Source organism: Trachymyrmex cornetzi, unplaced genomic scaffold (genome assembly GCF_001594075.2).
Source record: "Trachymyrmex cornetzi isolate Tcor2-1 unplaced genomic scaffold, Tcor1.1 scaffold1002, whole genome shotgun sequence".
Classification (NCBI taxonomy): domain Eukaryota; kingdom Metazoa; phylum Arthropoda; class Insecta; order Hymenoptera; family Formicidae; genus Trachymyrmex; species Trachymyrmex cornetzi.
In genome coordinates this window covers 382269-397817 of record NW_017295547.1, presented here as the reverse complement: position 1 = coordinate 397817, position 15549 = coordinate 382269, and the positions used below count along the sequence as shown (strand labels likewise).

General features: G+C 36.3%; 2 protein-coding genes across 4 annotated transcripts; one reads left to right on the top strand and one right to left on the bottom strand.

The window, feature by feature from the left end:
- Positions 1–3414: 3414 nt before the first annotated feature.
- Positions 3415–10233, bottom strand: LOC108771024 (protein salvador homolog 1). Of its 2 annotated transcripts, XM_018522886.1 has the most exons (8): positions 9948–10233; positions 9681–9784; positions 8873–8949; positions 6301–6428; positions 5887–6117; positions 4209–4433; positions 3829–4134; positions 3415–3725 (listed from the first exon to the last, which is right to left on the bottom strand). In XM_018522886.1, the coding sequence occupies exons 2-8, from the start codon at positions 9769–9771 to the stop codon at positions 3623–3625; spliced, it is 1161 nt and encodes a 386-aa protein (XP_018378388.1). In that variant the 5' UTR covers positions 9772–9784; positions 9948–10233; the 3' UTR covers positions 3415–3622. The 2 variants fall into 2 exon arrangements, with proteins under 2 accessions (XP_018378388.1, XP_018378397.1); XM_018522895.1 differs by lacking the exons at positions 8873–8949; positions 9948–10233 and having other exon boundaries at positions 9681–9761.
- A 182-nt stretch (positions 10234–10415) lies between these two features.
- Positions 10416–14085, top strand: Srp54 (splicing regulatory protein 54). 2 transcript variants are annotated; one of them, XM_018522835.1, is made up of 5 exons: positions 10416–10508; positions 10599–11025; positions 12115–12895; positions 13401–13909; positions 14066–14085. In XM_018522835.1, the coding sequence occupies exons 1-4, from the start codon at positions 10479–10481 to the stop codon at positions 13780–13782; spliced, it is 1620 nt and encodes a 539-aa protein (XP_018378337.1). In that variant the 5' UTR covers positions 10416–10478; the 3' UTR covers positions 13783–13909; positions 14066–14085. The 2 variants fall into 2 exon arrangements, with proteins under 2 accessions (XP_018378337.1, XP_018378345.1); XM_018522843.1 differs by having other exon boundaries at positions 10457–10508; positions 10586–11025.
- Positions 14086–15549: the final 1464 nt, after the last annotated feature.

Sequence of the window (15549 nt, the reverse complement as noted above, 5' to 3'; positions counted from 1 at the left end):
GTGTCAAAATGGTCGATAGGGATGAGAGAGAGGGATCGTGGCAGACGGCCATTTCTATCTCTTTCCATTCAATGGCGTAATGGGAGAGAATGAGAAGGAGATTGGCCGTCTGCCCGTCTCCATCGACATCTAGAATGGACCGCTGATGGCAATGGTGGGGGTAGAAAGACGATTAGAGTGAGAGGCAGGAATAATAAGATCGTTCTTTCTCTGTTTACTGATGCCTGATTGGTTGTTGTTAATCCAACAACCAATCAGACTGTTAGAAACAACAGTAAATAGAGAAAGAACGATCTTATTATTCCTGCCTCTCACTCTAATCGTCTTTCTACCCCCACCATTGCCATCAGCGGTCCATTCTAGATGTCGATGCCCGTCTCCCACGGTCCCTCTCTTTCATTATTGTCGATCACATTTGATACATTACTTTGATATGGATCGCGTAGTCCATTCTCTATGTCTTTGGTATAATTAAAGTCCTATGGTACGTTTCCACTGAGCGCGTTACGCGTCGCGTCATGAAAGAGAGAAAGAGATAAGATTATATAAATACACAACTCCTCTCTTTCTTTCCTTCGACAACGCGACGCGTGACGCGCTCAGTAGAAACTCAGCCCTAGAACTCTACGTATAGAGTCTAATAATATATGTATGTATAATGTATATTAAGTACATACTATAAGTACGTACTATACTTTCTTCTTTTTCTAACAATTTAAAGCTGAAAACACAATATAGACACAGGCAACAGGGAATAACGAGCCGTCCAATCAGAGCTTTGGGGTATAAGTTCGATATTATATCCCAGAGCTCTGATTGGATGGTTCGTTATTCCCTGTTGCTTGTGCCTATTGCCTGTGTCTATTGTGTTTCCAGCTTAAGGGCCTGAGCACAATAGAGGAACAGGAATTAGATATTAAGATTTTAACCTATCAGAAACTGATTACATCGGAATACATGGTTTCTGATAGGTTGAAATCTTAATATCTATTTCTTGCTCCTCTATTGTGCGCAGGCCCTAACTTTCCTCGTGCATCAGCTGTCATCAGCTTATAAAGGTGCCTTTCCATGCAGACGCTCGACGTTCATTTTCGGCGTCAAAATAATTCACGTGATAGAAATTGACGAATATCAAGGGTCATGGGCCTTCTACAATAAGCCGCAAGTTAGAACGTCAGAAGTCTTAACCAGTTTTAACCAAGTCGTTCAAGTTGGCTATTGGCCAACCTTACTAATTATGACTTAAGATCGCTTAGAACTTCTGACTTGCGACTTATTGTAGAAAGCCTATCAATTTTGTTCTTGTGATTTATTTTGACGCTGAAAACAGCTGACAACGAGCGTCGAGCGTCAGCATGAAAAGGCACTTTATGGTTATAAGTACTTATACTGAATTAAAATGGCGATGACGACCTGACCCTTAGAACATATATAAATAGAACGGGCATTGTCTATACTTCCCATGGGAGTGATCCCGATTGATCACATCTCGATTGGACACCACCAATCACAGCGACCGGTGCTTAGGAGCTTTCTAGTCTCAAGCGCTGTGAGTGGCTCGTGTCCAATTGAGCCGTGTCCAACTGGGTGCCACCCCTTCCCATGGCTCGCGCTGATGCAAACGTCTGTGCAAGAGAGGAAGGTAGTAAGGGATAAATGTTCCCAATGCGCATGCGCAGCATCACGTTTTACATATCTGTGTAATGTACATACGAATGTGTAAAAACACTAATCCACTGCACAATTCATACAGATGAATTCATACAGGTGCTGCGCATGCGCATTGCGAACATTTATCCCTTACTATCTTTCTCTCTCGCACAGATGTGGCTTCACGTTCAGCGCCCTATGCCCCTTCCATTTATATATGTTCTAAGCCTAACCCAACCGACGCAATGTCGCATCTCTAGTATCTATAAGACACTATAAACATAAGTATTTGCACCCGCCATTTTTGGGAGGATCCCGTTTGCCTACAGTTCTGATTGTACACACCACTCATATCAACTGGTGCTTAGTAATTTTTCACTGTTTTGCCAATGAGATTATTTTATTTTTAAATTGGCCATTCAGCGATACATGTGTGCAATATGCGATGTGTGCAATCGGAGCCCTCCCCCATTTTTACTCCTATTCTCACTCTCTTGCTCCTTTTCTCAATTCCTTGCTCTCTTTCTATTCCGCCGCCAAACTAAGAAGATTGAAGAGAGAAGAGAGAAAGTTGAAGAGAGAACAAACAGTGGGGAAAGGAGTAAAAATGGTGGACGCGAATACTTACGTTTCTAGTGCTCTAGTATCTAGGCCTCTATGCTTGCCAAGTAAATGAACTTTTGGTTACTTATAGATCCAATCACATTCATTCGGTCAGCGAGCAGGGTCCCTATTCTCAAAAAGTATCGCATATGAAAAACTACGAAAATACTATAGTATGCGTTACATATACCATAGTAGAGTCCTAGATTTATCAGAGAGGCGCAACCGGCTTAAGTTAGTATGACAAAGGTGCTAAGGAGAGTACTAAACATGGCCGACATACTATGAAACTGCCTTTAAACTATGTCAAACAAGATAAGACGTGTAGGATAATGTGAGATAGAATGTATAGGATAAAATGAAATAGAAATACGTCACTAGTACTATAAATGGCTGCCAAGTCACGCAATTGGTTAGATTGCAACAGCGAATCAGAATGCATAACACCGGTTGCGCCTCTCTGATAAATCTGAGGGTAAATTTTCACGAGCTGCTCAAACCGGCTGTTTCAGCGACAAAAAGAATCATGTGGTCAAAACGAATATCAAACGCCCATTTTGATCACGTGATCCTTTTTGTCGCTGAAACAGCCGGTTTGAGCAGCCTGTGAAAATTTACCTTAAGACTCTAGCAACTATAGTTGTCAACCTTTGCTACTGGCAACGGGTGTTTGCAATTTATTGTAGAACGGCCTTTACGCTCGCACATAACCCAAAAAATGATTAAAAAATTATTGGAACGATGGTTCATAAGAAATAAAATAAGAGACAAACGTGAAGCCTTGTATTCAAGACGAAGACTTGCGATAATTTATGCTATCGTGGGATGGAATATGTTTGGTGTTCTGTTTTACCAAGTTATAAAACGTAGAATGCCAGAAGACGATACAGAACGAAGTAAATCATTTTGTATCGATTTTTTATTTTGATTTTTTGTTGAAGAGGATGACGGACATTTATTTTTCGCAGGATTATCTTATAGACGTTTAATTGAGAAACCCTGTAGTAATGCACATGTATTTCAAGTAACAGGACTGACACTCACCGATGATTTTGATATTGCACATGAGGACAAGATTACTCAGGTAGAAAGAGAATAAAAAAAAAATGAAAAAGCAATTGCTAATGAAATTTAGGTAACACATTTAATAATTATTATTTTTTAAAAGCCAACCTTGTGTATTGCTGCACAATGATATGTATTATAAAAAATGAAATTTTCTTTAGGTGTTACACTGTGTACATATTTGCAAAATACAGAGTTGTCAATTATTTATTATAACTTTTTATTATGAATTCCAGGGAACTTTTCCTCAGTCAGTCAAAAGAGAAACAGTGTATAACAATTGATTGTTTAATAAACTTCTCTCTTAGGGAAGAGATCTTCGTAAAGCAATAGCACCAACATTAGAATTGCCAGATTCTGGATTTAATTCTTTCAGTCTTTGTTCCATTTCGCATAATAATGCCGATCTACAGAGGCAAAAATATACAAAATACAAAATGTAAAGATAAGATTGTATATGTATTGAAGATAATGTAAATCGTCATTGTTTCGACATATCTTATTTCTCACCTATATTCCTCATAACGCATTACAACTTCCTCCAGTTCCTGCTTGTACAGTCTGGTGAGCATAGCATTGAAACAGTCCAACTCGGGCAAACGAAACAATTCCCAACGCAGCTTGCGATCTAAAGCTATTGAGGCCCTGCTGTACACGTACAGCCAGTGTGGTATTTCCTCATTCAGATATGGATTGGCTGGCACCAAAACACTGTGAGAGTGAAAGTGAGTATGTCGTGGTGGTGATATGACCCGTACAGCTTGCATCTCATGCGGGTAACACGGATGTTCATACTGAGCTTGGCGCGTGATGTGGCTGAGAAAGAAAGGAGAGATATTTTTGTTGTGACATATAGATGGCTTGTCGAATCCTCTTCCAAGTTCACTCACTTGACGTAATAAACGCCATACTCGGGAGACTCAATTCTCTCCCATCCTGTGGGTAAACCCTCTTTCTCAAGTGGATGCGACCAATGCGTGGTCTTAGTGTTATGATCGATGTAGTACTTTCGACCACGGAGTGTGAAGTCAACTGACCATCCAGGTGGCAAAGGCAACTCGTCCTGCTGCTGCTCATTTCGAGAACTCGATCTTTCCGAATAGCATCTACTATAGCTTCAAGAAAATCAAAACTTAAAACCCTATGTTTTCAACAAGCATGAGATAAGCAATAATTTTCATATTAAATCTTTTTATATTAAATAATTTTTAATTATAGAAAAAATTGTATCAATTTCAGTGATATGATTTTAACATTATTTAGTACAGATGCTACAAATTTATAATATATTCGGCCCGAGCGGGTTTGCATCAACCTGGGTTGGATTAATGACATAAAATTGTTCAATACAATTGGTTCTTGCTTTTGGTTCTTTATAGATCTAAATGTATTGTGGGTGTCCACTAAGGAGGCCTGACTCGAAGCTTTGTGGTCGACCGCAGCGTTTCGTCCTGGTCCCACACTACTAGACTCATCAGTAAGGCGATATAGTGTGGGACCTGCCTTAGACGCCTGGAATGAATCCAGAATGATGTTCTATTTAAAGGGAATTCGCGTGGCTGTGGTGCTCGTGCAAATCCGAGTAAGTCCCGTGGACCTCTAGTGGCGAGTCACTACAGTATAAACCAAGCCTGTCCAATTTAAGCTTCAGAGCCAAAACACAAAGTCATTGATGCAAAAAAAATTCAATGTGGATAAGATTTCAGAACTGTAAAGTGTTGAAATGTATCTGAGTGACGCTCTTATCAACACTTTATAGTTCCTAAAATCTTACTCCCATTGAATTGTTTTGCGTCGATAGCTTTGCGTTTTGGCTCCGGAGCTCAAATTGGACAGGCCTAGTATAAATTAATCATATTGAAGAATTTTACAATAGTTGCAAAGCTGCTTTCTCTGTTGAATGCAGTCATTGAAATCGTGGGAAAAAATTTGTACATTATTCACAGAATGCGCTTCGGAGAAATGGACACTGCAGAAAAAATCAAGCAGATTTTGTTGAACTTTCAATTTTATCAAACATTTAATATTTTCTCATTTTATACCTTATTTTATAAAGAAAGAAAATTATCCAATTTAATATATATTATCTAAAGAAGAATTATTATCTGGAGCAAAAACATTATCTTATTGTGCCAAATTAAAAAATAAAACCCAAATGGTGCTATTTTTATTATTTACGTAACTCCAATAAAACCCAAGTGATACTATTTTTATTATTGATTCTTTTATATTTATACTTAATTCTTTTTTATGCAGAATGATTAGAACAATCATATTAAAAATCGCATTATTATAATCCAATTTAAAGTGTTTTACAGCGCTCTCATTATTCCATTTTATTCAAATTGTCTTTATTTACAAATGCAAAAAAAAAAATCAACGCGTCATTTCTCGCTTATGACGACACAATTCAATATGGATGAGGCAAGTACTCAAGAGTCTTAACAAGATATGCAAAACATCACCTATGCGTGTTGTAATTTGAAGCAACAATAATTCAAAGCAATTCGTAGTACAAAAAATAGACACGTATGAAAATATGGAAACTATCGAAAATCATTCTCATACCTAGCATTATGACGATAAATGGAGTGATTATAATCTTCGTAACCGTCGACGTCGAAAGGCATGTAAGGCATCTGTGGTGTCTGGACCCTATCTAGATGGTACTCGGATCCAGCGTATTGATTGATATAAGTATGTGACATTGCGGGTGACAGTTCGGCATGGTACATGGGTGTTGCTGTCCTCGAAAACATGCCGTCATTCATTCCAGTATTAACAGATAGGCCGGCAAATCTGTTATAAAAATAAAAGCATAAAATTGGAAAAATGTTATGACATTCCCTGGTAAAGTTTATTTCGTTCTTTCTTAATAATTATTTCTTAATAATTTTATTTTGTATAAAATGTTGTTTAACAGTATAATTATAAAAAGTATCATTATGTAAAATCATATTAAACGTAAAATTTACTATTAACCTTTGAGTTAAGTCAGGAACAGAATTATTTGGTGTATATTTTCCCTCATGGCTGCCCAGACCAACGGCGCTGTTCGTGGTTTTCATATTTCCGAACTTTTGCACCATACTAGGTTGCGGAGAAATGGACTATGACACGAGAGAAGCATCGATAAAAATCAACATCTTCAGATGTCTTCTTATATGTTTCAATGATTCTTGACCAGCTGCTTGGAAATTATGAGATATATCGTATATAACTTTTTCTTAGCTCGTCGATAAAAAATTGATAGATATGTGTGGTGTTCTAATAAATAATATTTTGAGACTTTGAGAAATACCTATTGTAGAAAAAAATTACATGAATTACAAATTTATATTACAGGATTAGTAAATTATCTTTTTTATCAAATCTATTTTTAAAAGCAGAATTTACATTTTGCACAAGGATATATGCAAATATTATTATCATATGTAATAAGGATTGAGAATAAAATGTTACACACACTTGTAACGTTATCGTTAAAGTTACTTTTTTAAATTTAGGCCAATAAAATAAATTAAAGAGAAATTCTGTAGGATTACTAACTAGTGCATAATATAAAAGAGCATAGAGCCAACGCAAGTTCTCGGCGCGGATCTAACAATTAAAGATCACATTGTACAATTAGAAATAAATAAAGTTTATTTCTAAAATTTAATATAAATATAAACGTTTCGGCTTTTATTAGATCATCCTTAGTATAGAGAATTACCGTTGAGTGCATGAAATTGCATTAAAAATTATTCCGCTAGGCATATAATTATCTCAACATAGTCTTTTTTCCGTTATATGAAATCAAATAGCTACTCGCCAATAATTCGTATACATATGAGCTAATTCTTCTTACAGGATTAATTAAATAAGACGAATTTTATAGGATTTCAAATTACGGCTGAGATAATGTTTTTCGCAATAAATTATTTGCAAATTTAAGGTTCTCATTAACATCAGATTATTAGAATATTATTATAAAGATGCTTATTAGCATCATAAATTATTAAATTGCTTATCAGTTTAATAAGTAAATGATATTACTACATAGAGAGAAAAGTATTTGGCATTATAATTATAATATGATTATAATTGTATAGTTAAAAAATTATGGTTAGAATTAATATTTTTTGTAGACTTGTAAAATTTTCAGTCCAAACTAACTGTGTGACGATTATTTGTCAATCTTGAAACAATTGAACAGTCCTAAATCGAAACTGGAATATTACAAATTAATTGACAACACGAAGAAAAATATTTGGCCAAATTAACTGGAATTCTGGTGGAAAATGAACGATTCAGAATTTTAGTTCAGTTTACTAATTCTGATTAAATCTAATAGAATTATAGTAGATTTGATCAAAGAAATTCTGAATGTTGGTTATCTCAATTAGATTTCTAGTAGATTTAACCAGAATTCTGGATCGTTTACTTTCAGAATTCCAATTAATCCAATCAAACATTTTTCTCCGTGAATCAATTTAATATTAGTGCTGCAAATAAGCATCTTAGAAAACCGTTACTGATTTAATGCTAATAAGCGCCTTAAAAACTATAAATAATTTATTGCGAAAAATATTATCCCCATTTGGGTAATATTTCGAACCTGGATTTTCTGTACCATAAAATTTATTGTGGAAAATATCTCAGCCGGATTGTTTTAAAATTGAAAATTTAATTAACTGATAATTTGTAAAACTGGATATGTATATGTATAAATTCATTCTGATAGCCCCCCCCCCCCCCTCCTCCTTCTTTCTCTCTCCTCTCTCTTGGGCTGAAAAAATATTTCCCTCCTGTTTTCATATATCGGTTTAATGTCACTGTTGTTTGTTGCTTTTATTAATATTTAAACAAAAAATATTGCAAAATTTTTTAGATTAATCTTATTTTAACATCAAAAAGTAACGGTCACGGTAATTTATTTACTTAGTTATTTTTGAAAAGTAATTTCCAATTCCAATCACATAACATTACACTACTGATCAACGAAAAAATTTTTCAGCAAAAGGCTACAATAATCTCTTGGGAATATATGGCAATAGCAAAAAGATCTGCTTATACTGACAGTAATAAAAAAATTACTTTTGGAAATAATAAGAAATAATATTATATGACAATCTTGCGTTTCGCGGGTTTTCTCCGTGTTCAAATCCATTCTTGGATCTCTACTCACAATTTTCTTCTCCCCCCCTCCTCCCCCCCCCAACAAGCAGCGTAATATAAAGGGAACGATCTGGGAGAACAGCTTAGTATCAGGCTGCTCCTCGCTCTGATGAAGTGGACTGCAAGGTTCACGAAACGTTGGCATTCCAAGCATGGATTTGAACACGGAGAAAACCCGCGAAACGCAAGATTGTCATATAGGAAACACCCGTGAAAGCCTCAAGAATATTATTAAATAATATTATAATTTAATACTGGTAAACCTCAACAATACTTATTTGCCAGCACAAGTAAACTTTCAACTTTATTTTTATTCATTTAATGGATTCATATCAGAGAACATTATATAATGTGATATAGTATGTAATACATTTATGTACAATACAATTTTTACCGTAGAACTCGGCATCATTGGATGATTGTTACGCCGCCTAGGTTTTTTGTTCGGCTCTGTTGTCCACACATTGATAACTAAATATAAGTAACATGAGCTGTATAATTGATATTTCTTTTGCAAAGTATAATAATAGTGCTAGTTAGAATATGGGTGATATATGAGGAATGAAAGAGTGAGAAACTTTATCTTAAAAAAAAAAGGAAAATACTTTTAATTTAATCAACTGTTTTATCAAAAAATTATATTCATATAAATTTTTTGTATTAGTTCGTTGTGAATGTCGAATATGATGTATACTCCTGAAAGATATATATGACAATAAAAAAACTCTTTACATTTCCAATTATAATTAAATTAAGTACAAGGTAATAAATGATAAATTCATAATGATAAAAATGTATGATACATGAAAAAAACGTCTTCCATAATTTAATTTGAGCTTAAAACTTCCTCTTACACTCGATGATTTTATATTATCTCTCATAATAATAGATTTGCGTTTGTCGTCGATCTTTATATATAAAATCATATTTGTTTTACAACTTAAACAAGAAACAGCAAGAGTAATGAGGAATACTTTTGCAAAACTAAATATTTATGTAGACTTGTTCCTTTATCGCTCTACTGTATATACTCACTAAAAAATTTTCTCATGCTTTTGTCCAATTCTAAATATGCATCTATCACTATTTTCAGTACAAGTATACTGGTGCAGTTATAAAAAACAAACCAAGTTGCAAACTAAGTGCTAAGAAGGAACATATGGCGAAGAAAAGAGAAAAGAGCAGATTCTTGAAATACATACTCGACATCTCGGGTGGCGTTTCTTTCTTCACATATCTGCCAATTACTCCCTCCTTGATCGTCCTCAGATCCTTATTCTTTCTTGACAACATGCTGCGAGTCGGTCTTGTCGACAGTCGCGCGAGAGATAAATATTAAATCGGAGCGAGAACTGATTAGAATCGTGTAACTCGGACAAGTGTAAACATTGTATATATAATGACTTTAATAACACCAAAACAACTTAACCTATTAAGCTACGGGTAATTCTTTAGTTGAGCTTCCTCACTTCTAATTTTAATAAAATTATGCTCATTCGACGTTTTTTTGCATGAAATAACCGAATCTTGCGAATTCTTTAGAAAAAACTACCGCTCTGCCTTTCGAGTCGAGATACTAATTCGTTACAGTTTAGATATTATTTAGGTTAGAAAAACTGTCACAGCTACGCCAACAGCCAATTGTGGACCGTGGTAAAAAAAAAGTTGATAGAAAACGATTGAGAACAATAAGACTTCTATCAATTTATATCATTCTCGATTGTCAACCTCACGAGCATCACGATTGATCAGATGATGGGCGATACCGTGATGTATAAAGGCGCCTTTTTATGCTTGACCAGCTTGACGCTCGACACTCATTTTTGGCATCAAAATAAGTCACGTGATACAAATTGACGAATATCAAGCGTTAATTTTGTTCACGTGATCTGTTTTGACGCTGAAAATGAGCGTTGAGCGGCAGCATGAAAAGGCACCTTAAGAAGAAAAGGAATGCAAAGTACGCTAAATGCGTATCTCGGAACGCAATAACGCATCTTATGTTTGTTGCCCCAACAACGCCAATTGAGGTGAATTTAGGAAACCGATTAAAAGGGTCCGAGCGTAAGGTGTTTCACACTGAAAACAAAAGAGTTTTTTGAAACAGTATTTTGTTTCAGGATAGTAAAGTATTCGTAGTGTTACAAAAAAATGATAAGGTTCAGCCTCTCGCATTAAACGTAACCTCTATAGCCTTGTTCACGTACAAGATCGCAGTAGACGGAATGGCGGTTGGCTCAACGAAGGTGGTTCAAGTGACAAACATCGCGCCCCAGGCCACCAAGGACCAGATGCAAACACTTTTCGGGTATCTAGGCAAAATCGAGGACATCAGGTTATACCCAACGATTAGGGATGTTGCTGTACCCGTGCAGTCGCGCATATGCTACATCAAGTTCCACGACCAGGGTTGCGTCGCTGTGGCACAACACATGACCAATACTGTTTTTATCGATCGTGCATTGATAGTGATCCCATATCAAAATGGAGATATTCCGGATGAGCAGCGTGCCTTGGAGTTAACCAACAATGGCACAGTTGTACCAGGTAAGAATATGGTATAGAATATCTACTGGTCTATAATAGATACCTATAGTAAATCAGGCCTGTCCAACACTTCGCTTATAAGCTGAACGCTTTCACCTCTTTGCAGTCTCGGTAGAGCAAGACCGAGCAAAAATAACAAGGGATAGACGCCAGGATTTAGTTCTATCCAATAGCATAGAATGAAAGAGCCAAAGGAACCTATTTTATAATTTGCTATTACAGTAGCTGTTTTTATTTTGTTTATTATCCTTATCTGTAACACTCAAAAATTACAATAAAATTTAATAAAACATTTAGACATTTAATCTGCTCATCATCAGTTGTTATAAAAATCACTCGCGTATATCAATGATATCGATATATTACTCAATTACTGTATCAATATCTCACGTATACATACATCATAAATTTAATAAATTTTCGTATAACGATGACGTTTTAATTAGACATCTAATTTCAATTCTACGAACTACATTCTTTGTGCAAACTACTAGTCTGTGGATTGCTATTTCGTAAGTACAGACTATACAGCTTACAAACTTATTCTACAATGTAAGCGTAATTGTGAATAGTTGTAGTTGTAAGAATTGATCACAATCAAATATTCTCTATTGTGATTGGTGAATTTTTACAACTATAATCACAACTATATTTGTGCAATTGTAAAATGGGTTTTGTATTATCGTAACATGACAGCTCTAGAGCATTATATTGGACTAAGAAATGATAAACAGGATCTTAATTTAAAATTTTTTTGTTCTTGGCATGAATTCCACCTCACAGGTATTAATATATATGGTATACCTACCTCAATTCTAAAAAAGAACTTTCGAATCTATAAAAGAGGACACTTGCATTATGACTAATCGTCTTTAGGATCCCATTAAAATAAAAATTTACATATAACTATTTTTTACGTATTTTTTGAAAACTTTGTTTCTATAGTACTTTGAGTTCCGAATTTTGAACCTTCAAATTTACACCGTGTATGTATGTAAATTTAAAAAAGAAAACATCCCCTTTTTCTTAATTTCCAAGAAATGCTTTATTATTTTTTAACATAGATCTTACCCTTTTTTATTCTTTCAGGCCTCTATCCGTCAGAACCAAAGTTACCACCGAACGTTGTGAATGCTATTGAAGGTATTCCTCCAAATCATGTGATTACCACGATGGATCCCAAGCTAGAGGCAAATAGCTTGCCGTCCTATCCGCACCTACCAGGTCATCTGGACAGCAGACGTATCGAAGAGATTCGTCGGACGCTTGTGGTGGCAAATTTGGATACATCGGTGAGCCCTGAGCAGCTGCTGGACTTCTTCAGCAACAACAACATAGAGATCAAGTACCTGCGTATGTGCAGTAGGGACTCGGATGCCGAGCATTACGCGCTGGTGGAGCTGTCTGAGCAGGCAGCTGTGATTGCGGCATTGCTGCTGAATGGAAAGCAGCTTGCAGAACGAGCGATCAAGCTGTACCACTCGACGCAGGCGATCGCCAAACCAGAGGCAAAGAGCAACGAAGCTGCACAAAAGGAAATTGAAGAAGCAATGTCGCGGGTAAAGGAGGCACACAATCTCATCTCTGCGGCAATCGACCCGATGATCGGTATGCTTTCCAAGGATAAGCGAAGCAGAAGTGGCTCGCGCAGCCGTAAGTCTCGTTCGCGATCCCGTGGACGTAGCCGACGCTCGAGATCACGTAAGCGTTCACGATCGCGCCATCGACGCTCGCGATCTCGTCATCGGCGTCGATCGCGCTCGCGCTCCAAACGGTCTCGATCGAAGGATCGCAGGCGCAATTCTCCATCGAGACGACGCAGCAATTCGCGTAGTCGCCACCGTTCGCGTAGCAGATCGAGGAGGTCGAGGTATAATTAAACAATTTTCCGTCTTTGCCAAAGTCATGTTTTATTCACACACACACATATATTGAATTTTACTTATATTTAGTGTATAGCGAATTCGGTCACTTGCACTACGCTACTAGATCAGTGCATACTAAAAGCTGCTATACGTGAAGTTAGTAAAGTTAAAAGTATATAAATATTTTATACGATTAACTATCTATTAGTGATATATTGTCATGTTATTTAACATAATATACATGTATTATTTTGTTGTCAAAGTTGATTATATTGTATTACTGCACTGAGATATTTTATATAAAGCAGCTTTTAATATACACTGAACCAGGGTAATGCGAGTGATGGAATTTACAATTACAAATTCTAGAAAAATAAAGTATATTGTAGAAAAATGTTTCAGTATGGAAAAAAGGAATTCAGGATGCGAATGAAATCTCCGTCTTTAAAGAGATTAGTATATTTCTAATACATATATTAATACATGTATTAACTTTTTATCTCGTCAAAGGTCACGTCGATCACCATCTAGGTCAAAAGAGCGAAAGAAGAGATCACCGCGTCGTCGCAGTCGTTCACGTTCACGAAGCAAGGGCTCTACATCCAGGTCTAGGCGGTCGCGTTCAAAATCCAAGTCCAGATCGTCCAAATCCAAGTATTCCGTGGACAAGACCAAGGATAAAGATCGAGAAAGGCGCAGCAAGGATAAGTCAGACAATGGTAAGAGAAGCGATAGCGATCGAGAGAGGGCCGAGAAAGAGAGTAGTAGAAGCGAGAAGAAATCTAACAAGGAGAAGCGATCGAGTGACAAGTCGGATTCTAAACAATCGGATGAGAAGAGTAGATCTGCATCGGAGAACGATAGCAAGGAGAAAATGGATTCGGAAAATTAGAACAAGGACTCCATTCATCACTGATACAGTTTTCCAAGTATCGTAAAATTCAACAAACTACCTGTCTTTATCGCTAATGTATTGATACAGTGACAAATATATGGATATACAGCATTCTGTCAAAGAGGTAATTTGTATGTACCATATTGACGGTCGAAATGTTTCATAGATTCAGTTTGCTTTTACAAATGAATCTTCATTTTTTTGGGAATCGGCGGTAGTTTGATCTCCTCATCCTCTTTTTCCTTTTTGTTGCATATTTCTATTTTAAGCACGTTTTTAGGTGACCTAGAAAAACAATGCTTCGTTCGAAACAACTTGGCCAAGGGAATCTTTAATCGTCGTTATATATTGTAATAAGTTGTAATGGTTATGAAGAAGAAAAAAGATGAATGGTGCAAAAAATTAAGTAAAAAAGAACAGACCCTATGTTTCAATATCTGCTGTAATCGATTATATGAATTCAATGTGCCTGTTAATTTAACATATTCTGTATTACGTGTACCATCGATGGTACACGTTAAAGTAGATCCAGAGTATCGAGCCGAACTTCGAGTCGCGAGCATAATATAACATTATATTCATGAATAAATTTTTACGGAAAATATTTCATGCATATAAATTTGTTTCTGTTGATTATATTACTTAATTTTTTAAAATTAAATTTATTCAAACTAGAGCCGTTTTCAATTTTTTATTTCAGATCAAGGGTTTGTTCCAATATAATCGAACCAGTTTTGAACTATCAGAAAATTGCGGATTATCTCAATTGGATTATACTATGTAATAAAATTTTATAATGCACAGATTCGTGACAGTTAAGGCCTAAACATAATGCGAAGGTTGCGCATTGTGTTTAGGCCTTTTACTCGTTGCCTCGCGTTGTGTTTAAAGGCCGCAGCACACACTTGCATAACGAATAATACACAGTGCATAAAGGAATCAAAATTCTTCTTTTTCATGGAATGGGAAGAAAGGAAAGATTATGATTAGTTGATTCGCTTATGCACTATGCGTTATGCGTTATGCAAAAGTGTGTGCTGCGGCCTTAAGCGGGGAGCACAGACTCTTGCATAACGCATAACACGTAATGCATAAGAATATGTACCAATCGAAGTTCTCCGTTTCTTTCCCTTCCATGTAATAGAGAACTCTGGTTGGTTCAATTTCTTATGCCTCATGTGTTATGCGTTATGCAAGAGTCTGTGCTCCCCACTTTAAAGGGCTTCACACATGAAATGCATAACAGAGCATAAGCATAATATAAGACTGCTGGATCAATGAGCGTCTAGCATAATGTCGCCATATTGATTTACATAAGTTGCTCATTGGTTTAGCGGCCTTATATGAGAAATGGACGAATTACAGTCGATTATTCTCCTCGCAATCGATTATAATTGGTCAATTTCTTACGGCTTAAGGCTTATATCACCTATTGTAGATCCGGACTTAAGGGCTTCACACATGAAAGGCATAACAGAGCATAAGCATAACATAAGACCGCTAAACCAATGAGCATCTTACGTAAATCAATATGGCGACATTATGTTGGGCGCTCATTGGTCCAGCAGTCTTATGTTATACTTATGCTCTGTTGTGCATTTCATGTGTGAAGCCCTTTACGCTTACGCAAGCTACGCTGCATGTGAAAGCAGACTTACACTGCTTTCTTTTCTGCGATTGTGATTGGTCGCACTGTTCCATTCCTCTGCAAATTTTCGCTCCATGGGACGCCAGCTTTATGCTGGATTCACATTGCATCCGATG

Coding starts and splice junctions, on each gene's coding strand:
- LOC108771024 (XM_018522886.1), bottom strand. CDS start 9,771: ATGTTGTCAAGAAAGAATAAGGATCTGAGGACGATCAAGGAGGGAGTA. Junction 6,429..8,872: donor CAATGATGCCGAGTTCTACG/GTAAAAATTGTA, acceptor CTCGTGTCATAG/TCCATTTCTCCGCAACCTAG. Junction 4,135..4,208: donor TATGGCGTTTATTACGTCAA/GTGAGTGAACTT, acceptor TTTCTTTCTCAG/CCACATCACGCGCCAAGCTC.
- Srp54 (XM_018522835.1), top strand. CDS start 10,479: ATGTTTGTTGCCCCAACAACGCCAATTGAG. Junction 10,509..10,598: donor CCCCAACAACGCCAATTGAG/GTGAATTTAGGA, acceptor ATTTTGTTTCAG/GATAGTAAAGTATTCGTAGT. Junction 12,896..13,400: donor AGCAGATCGAGGAGGTCGAG/GTATAATTAAAC, acceptor ATCTCGTCAAAG/GTCACGTCGATCACCATCTA.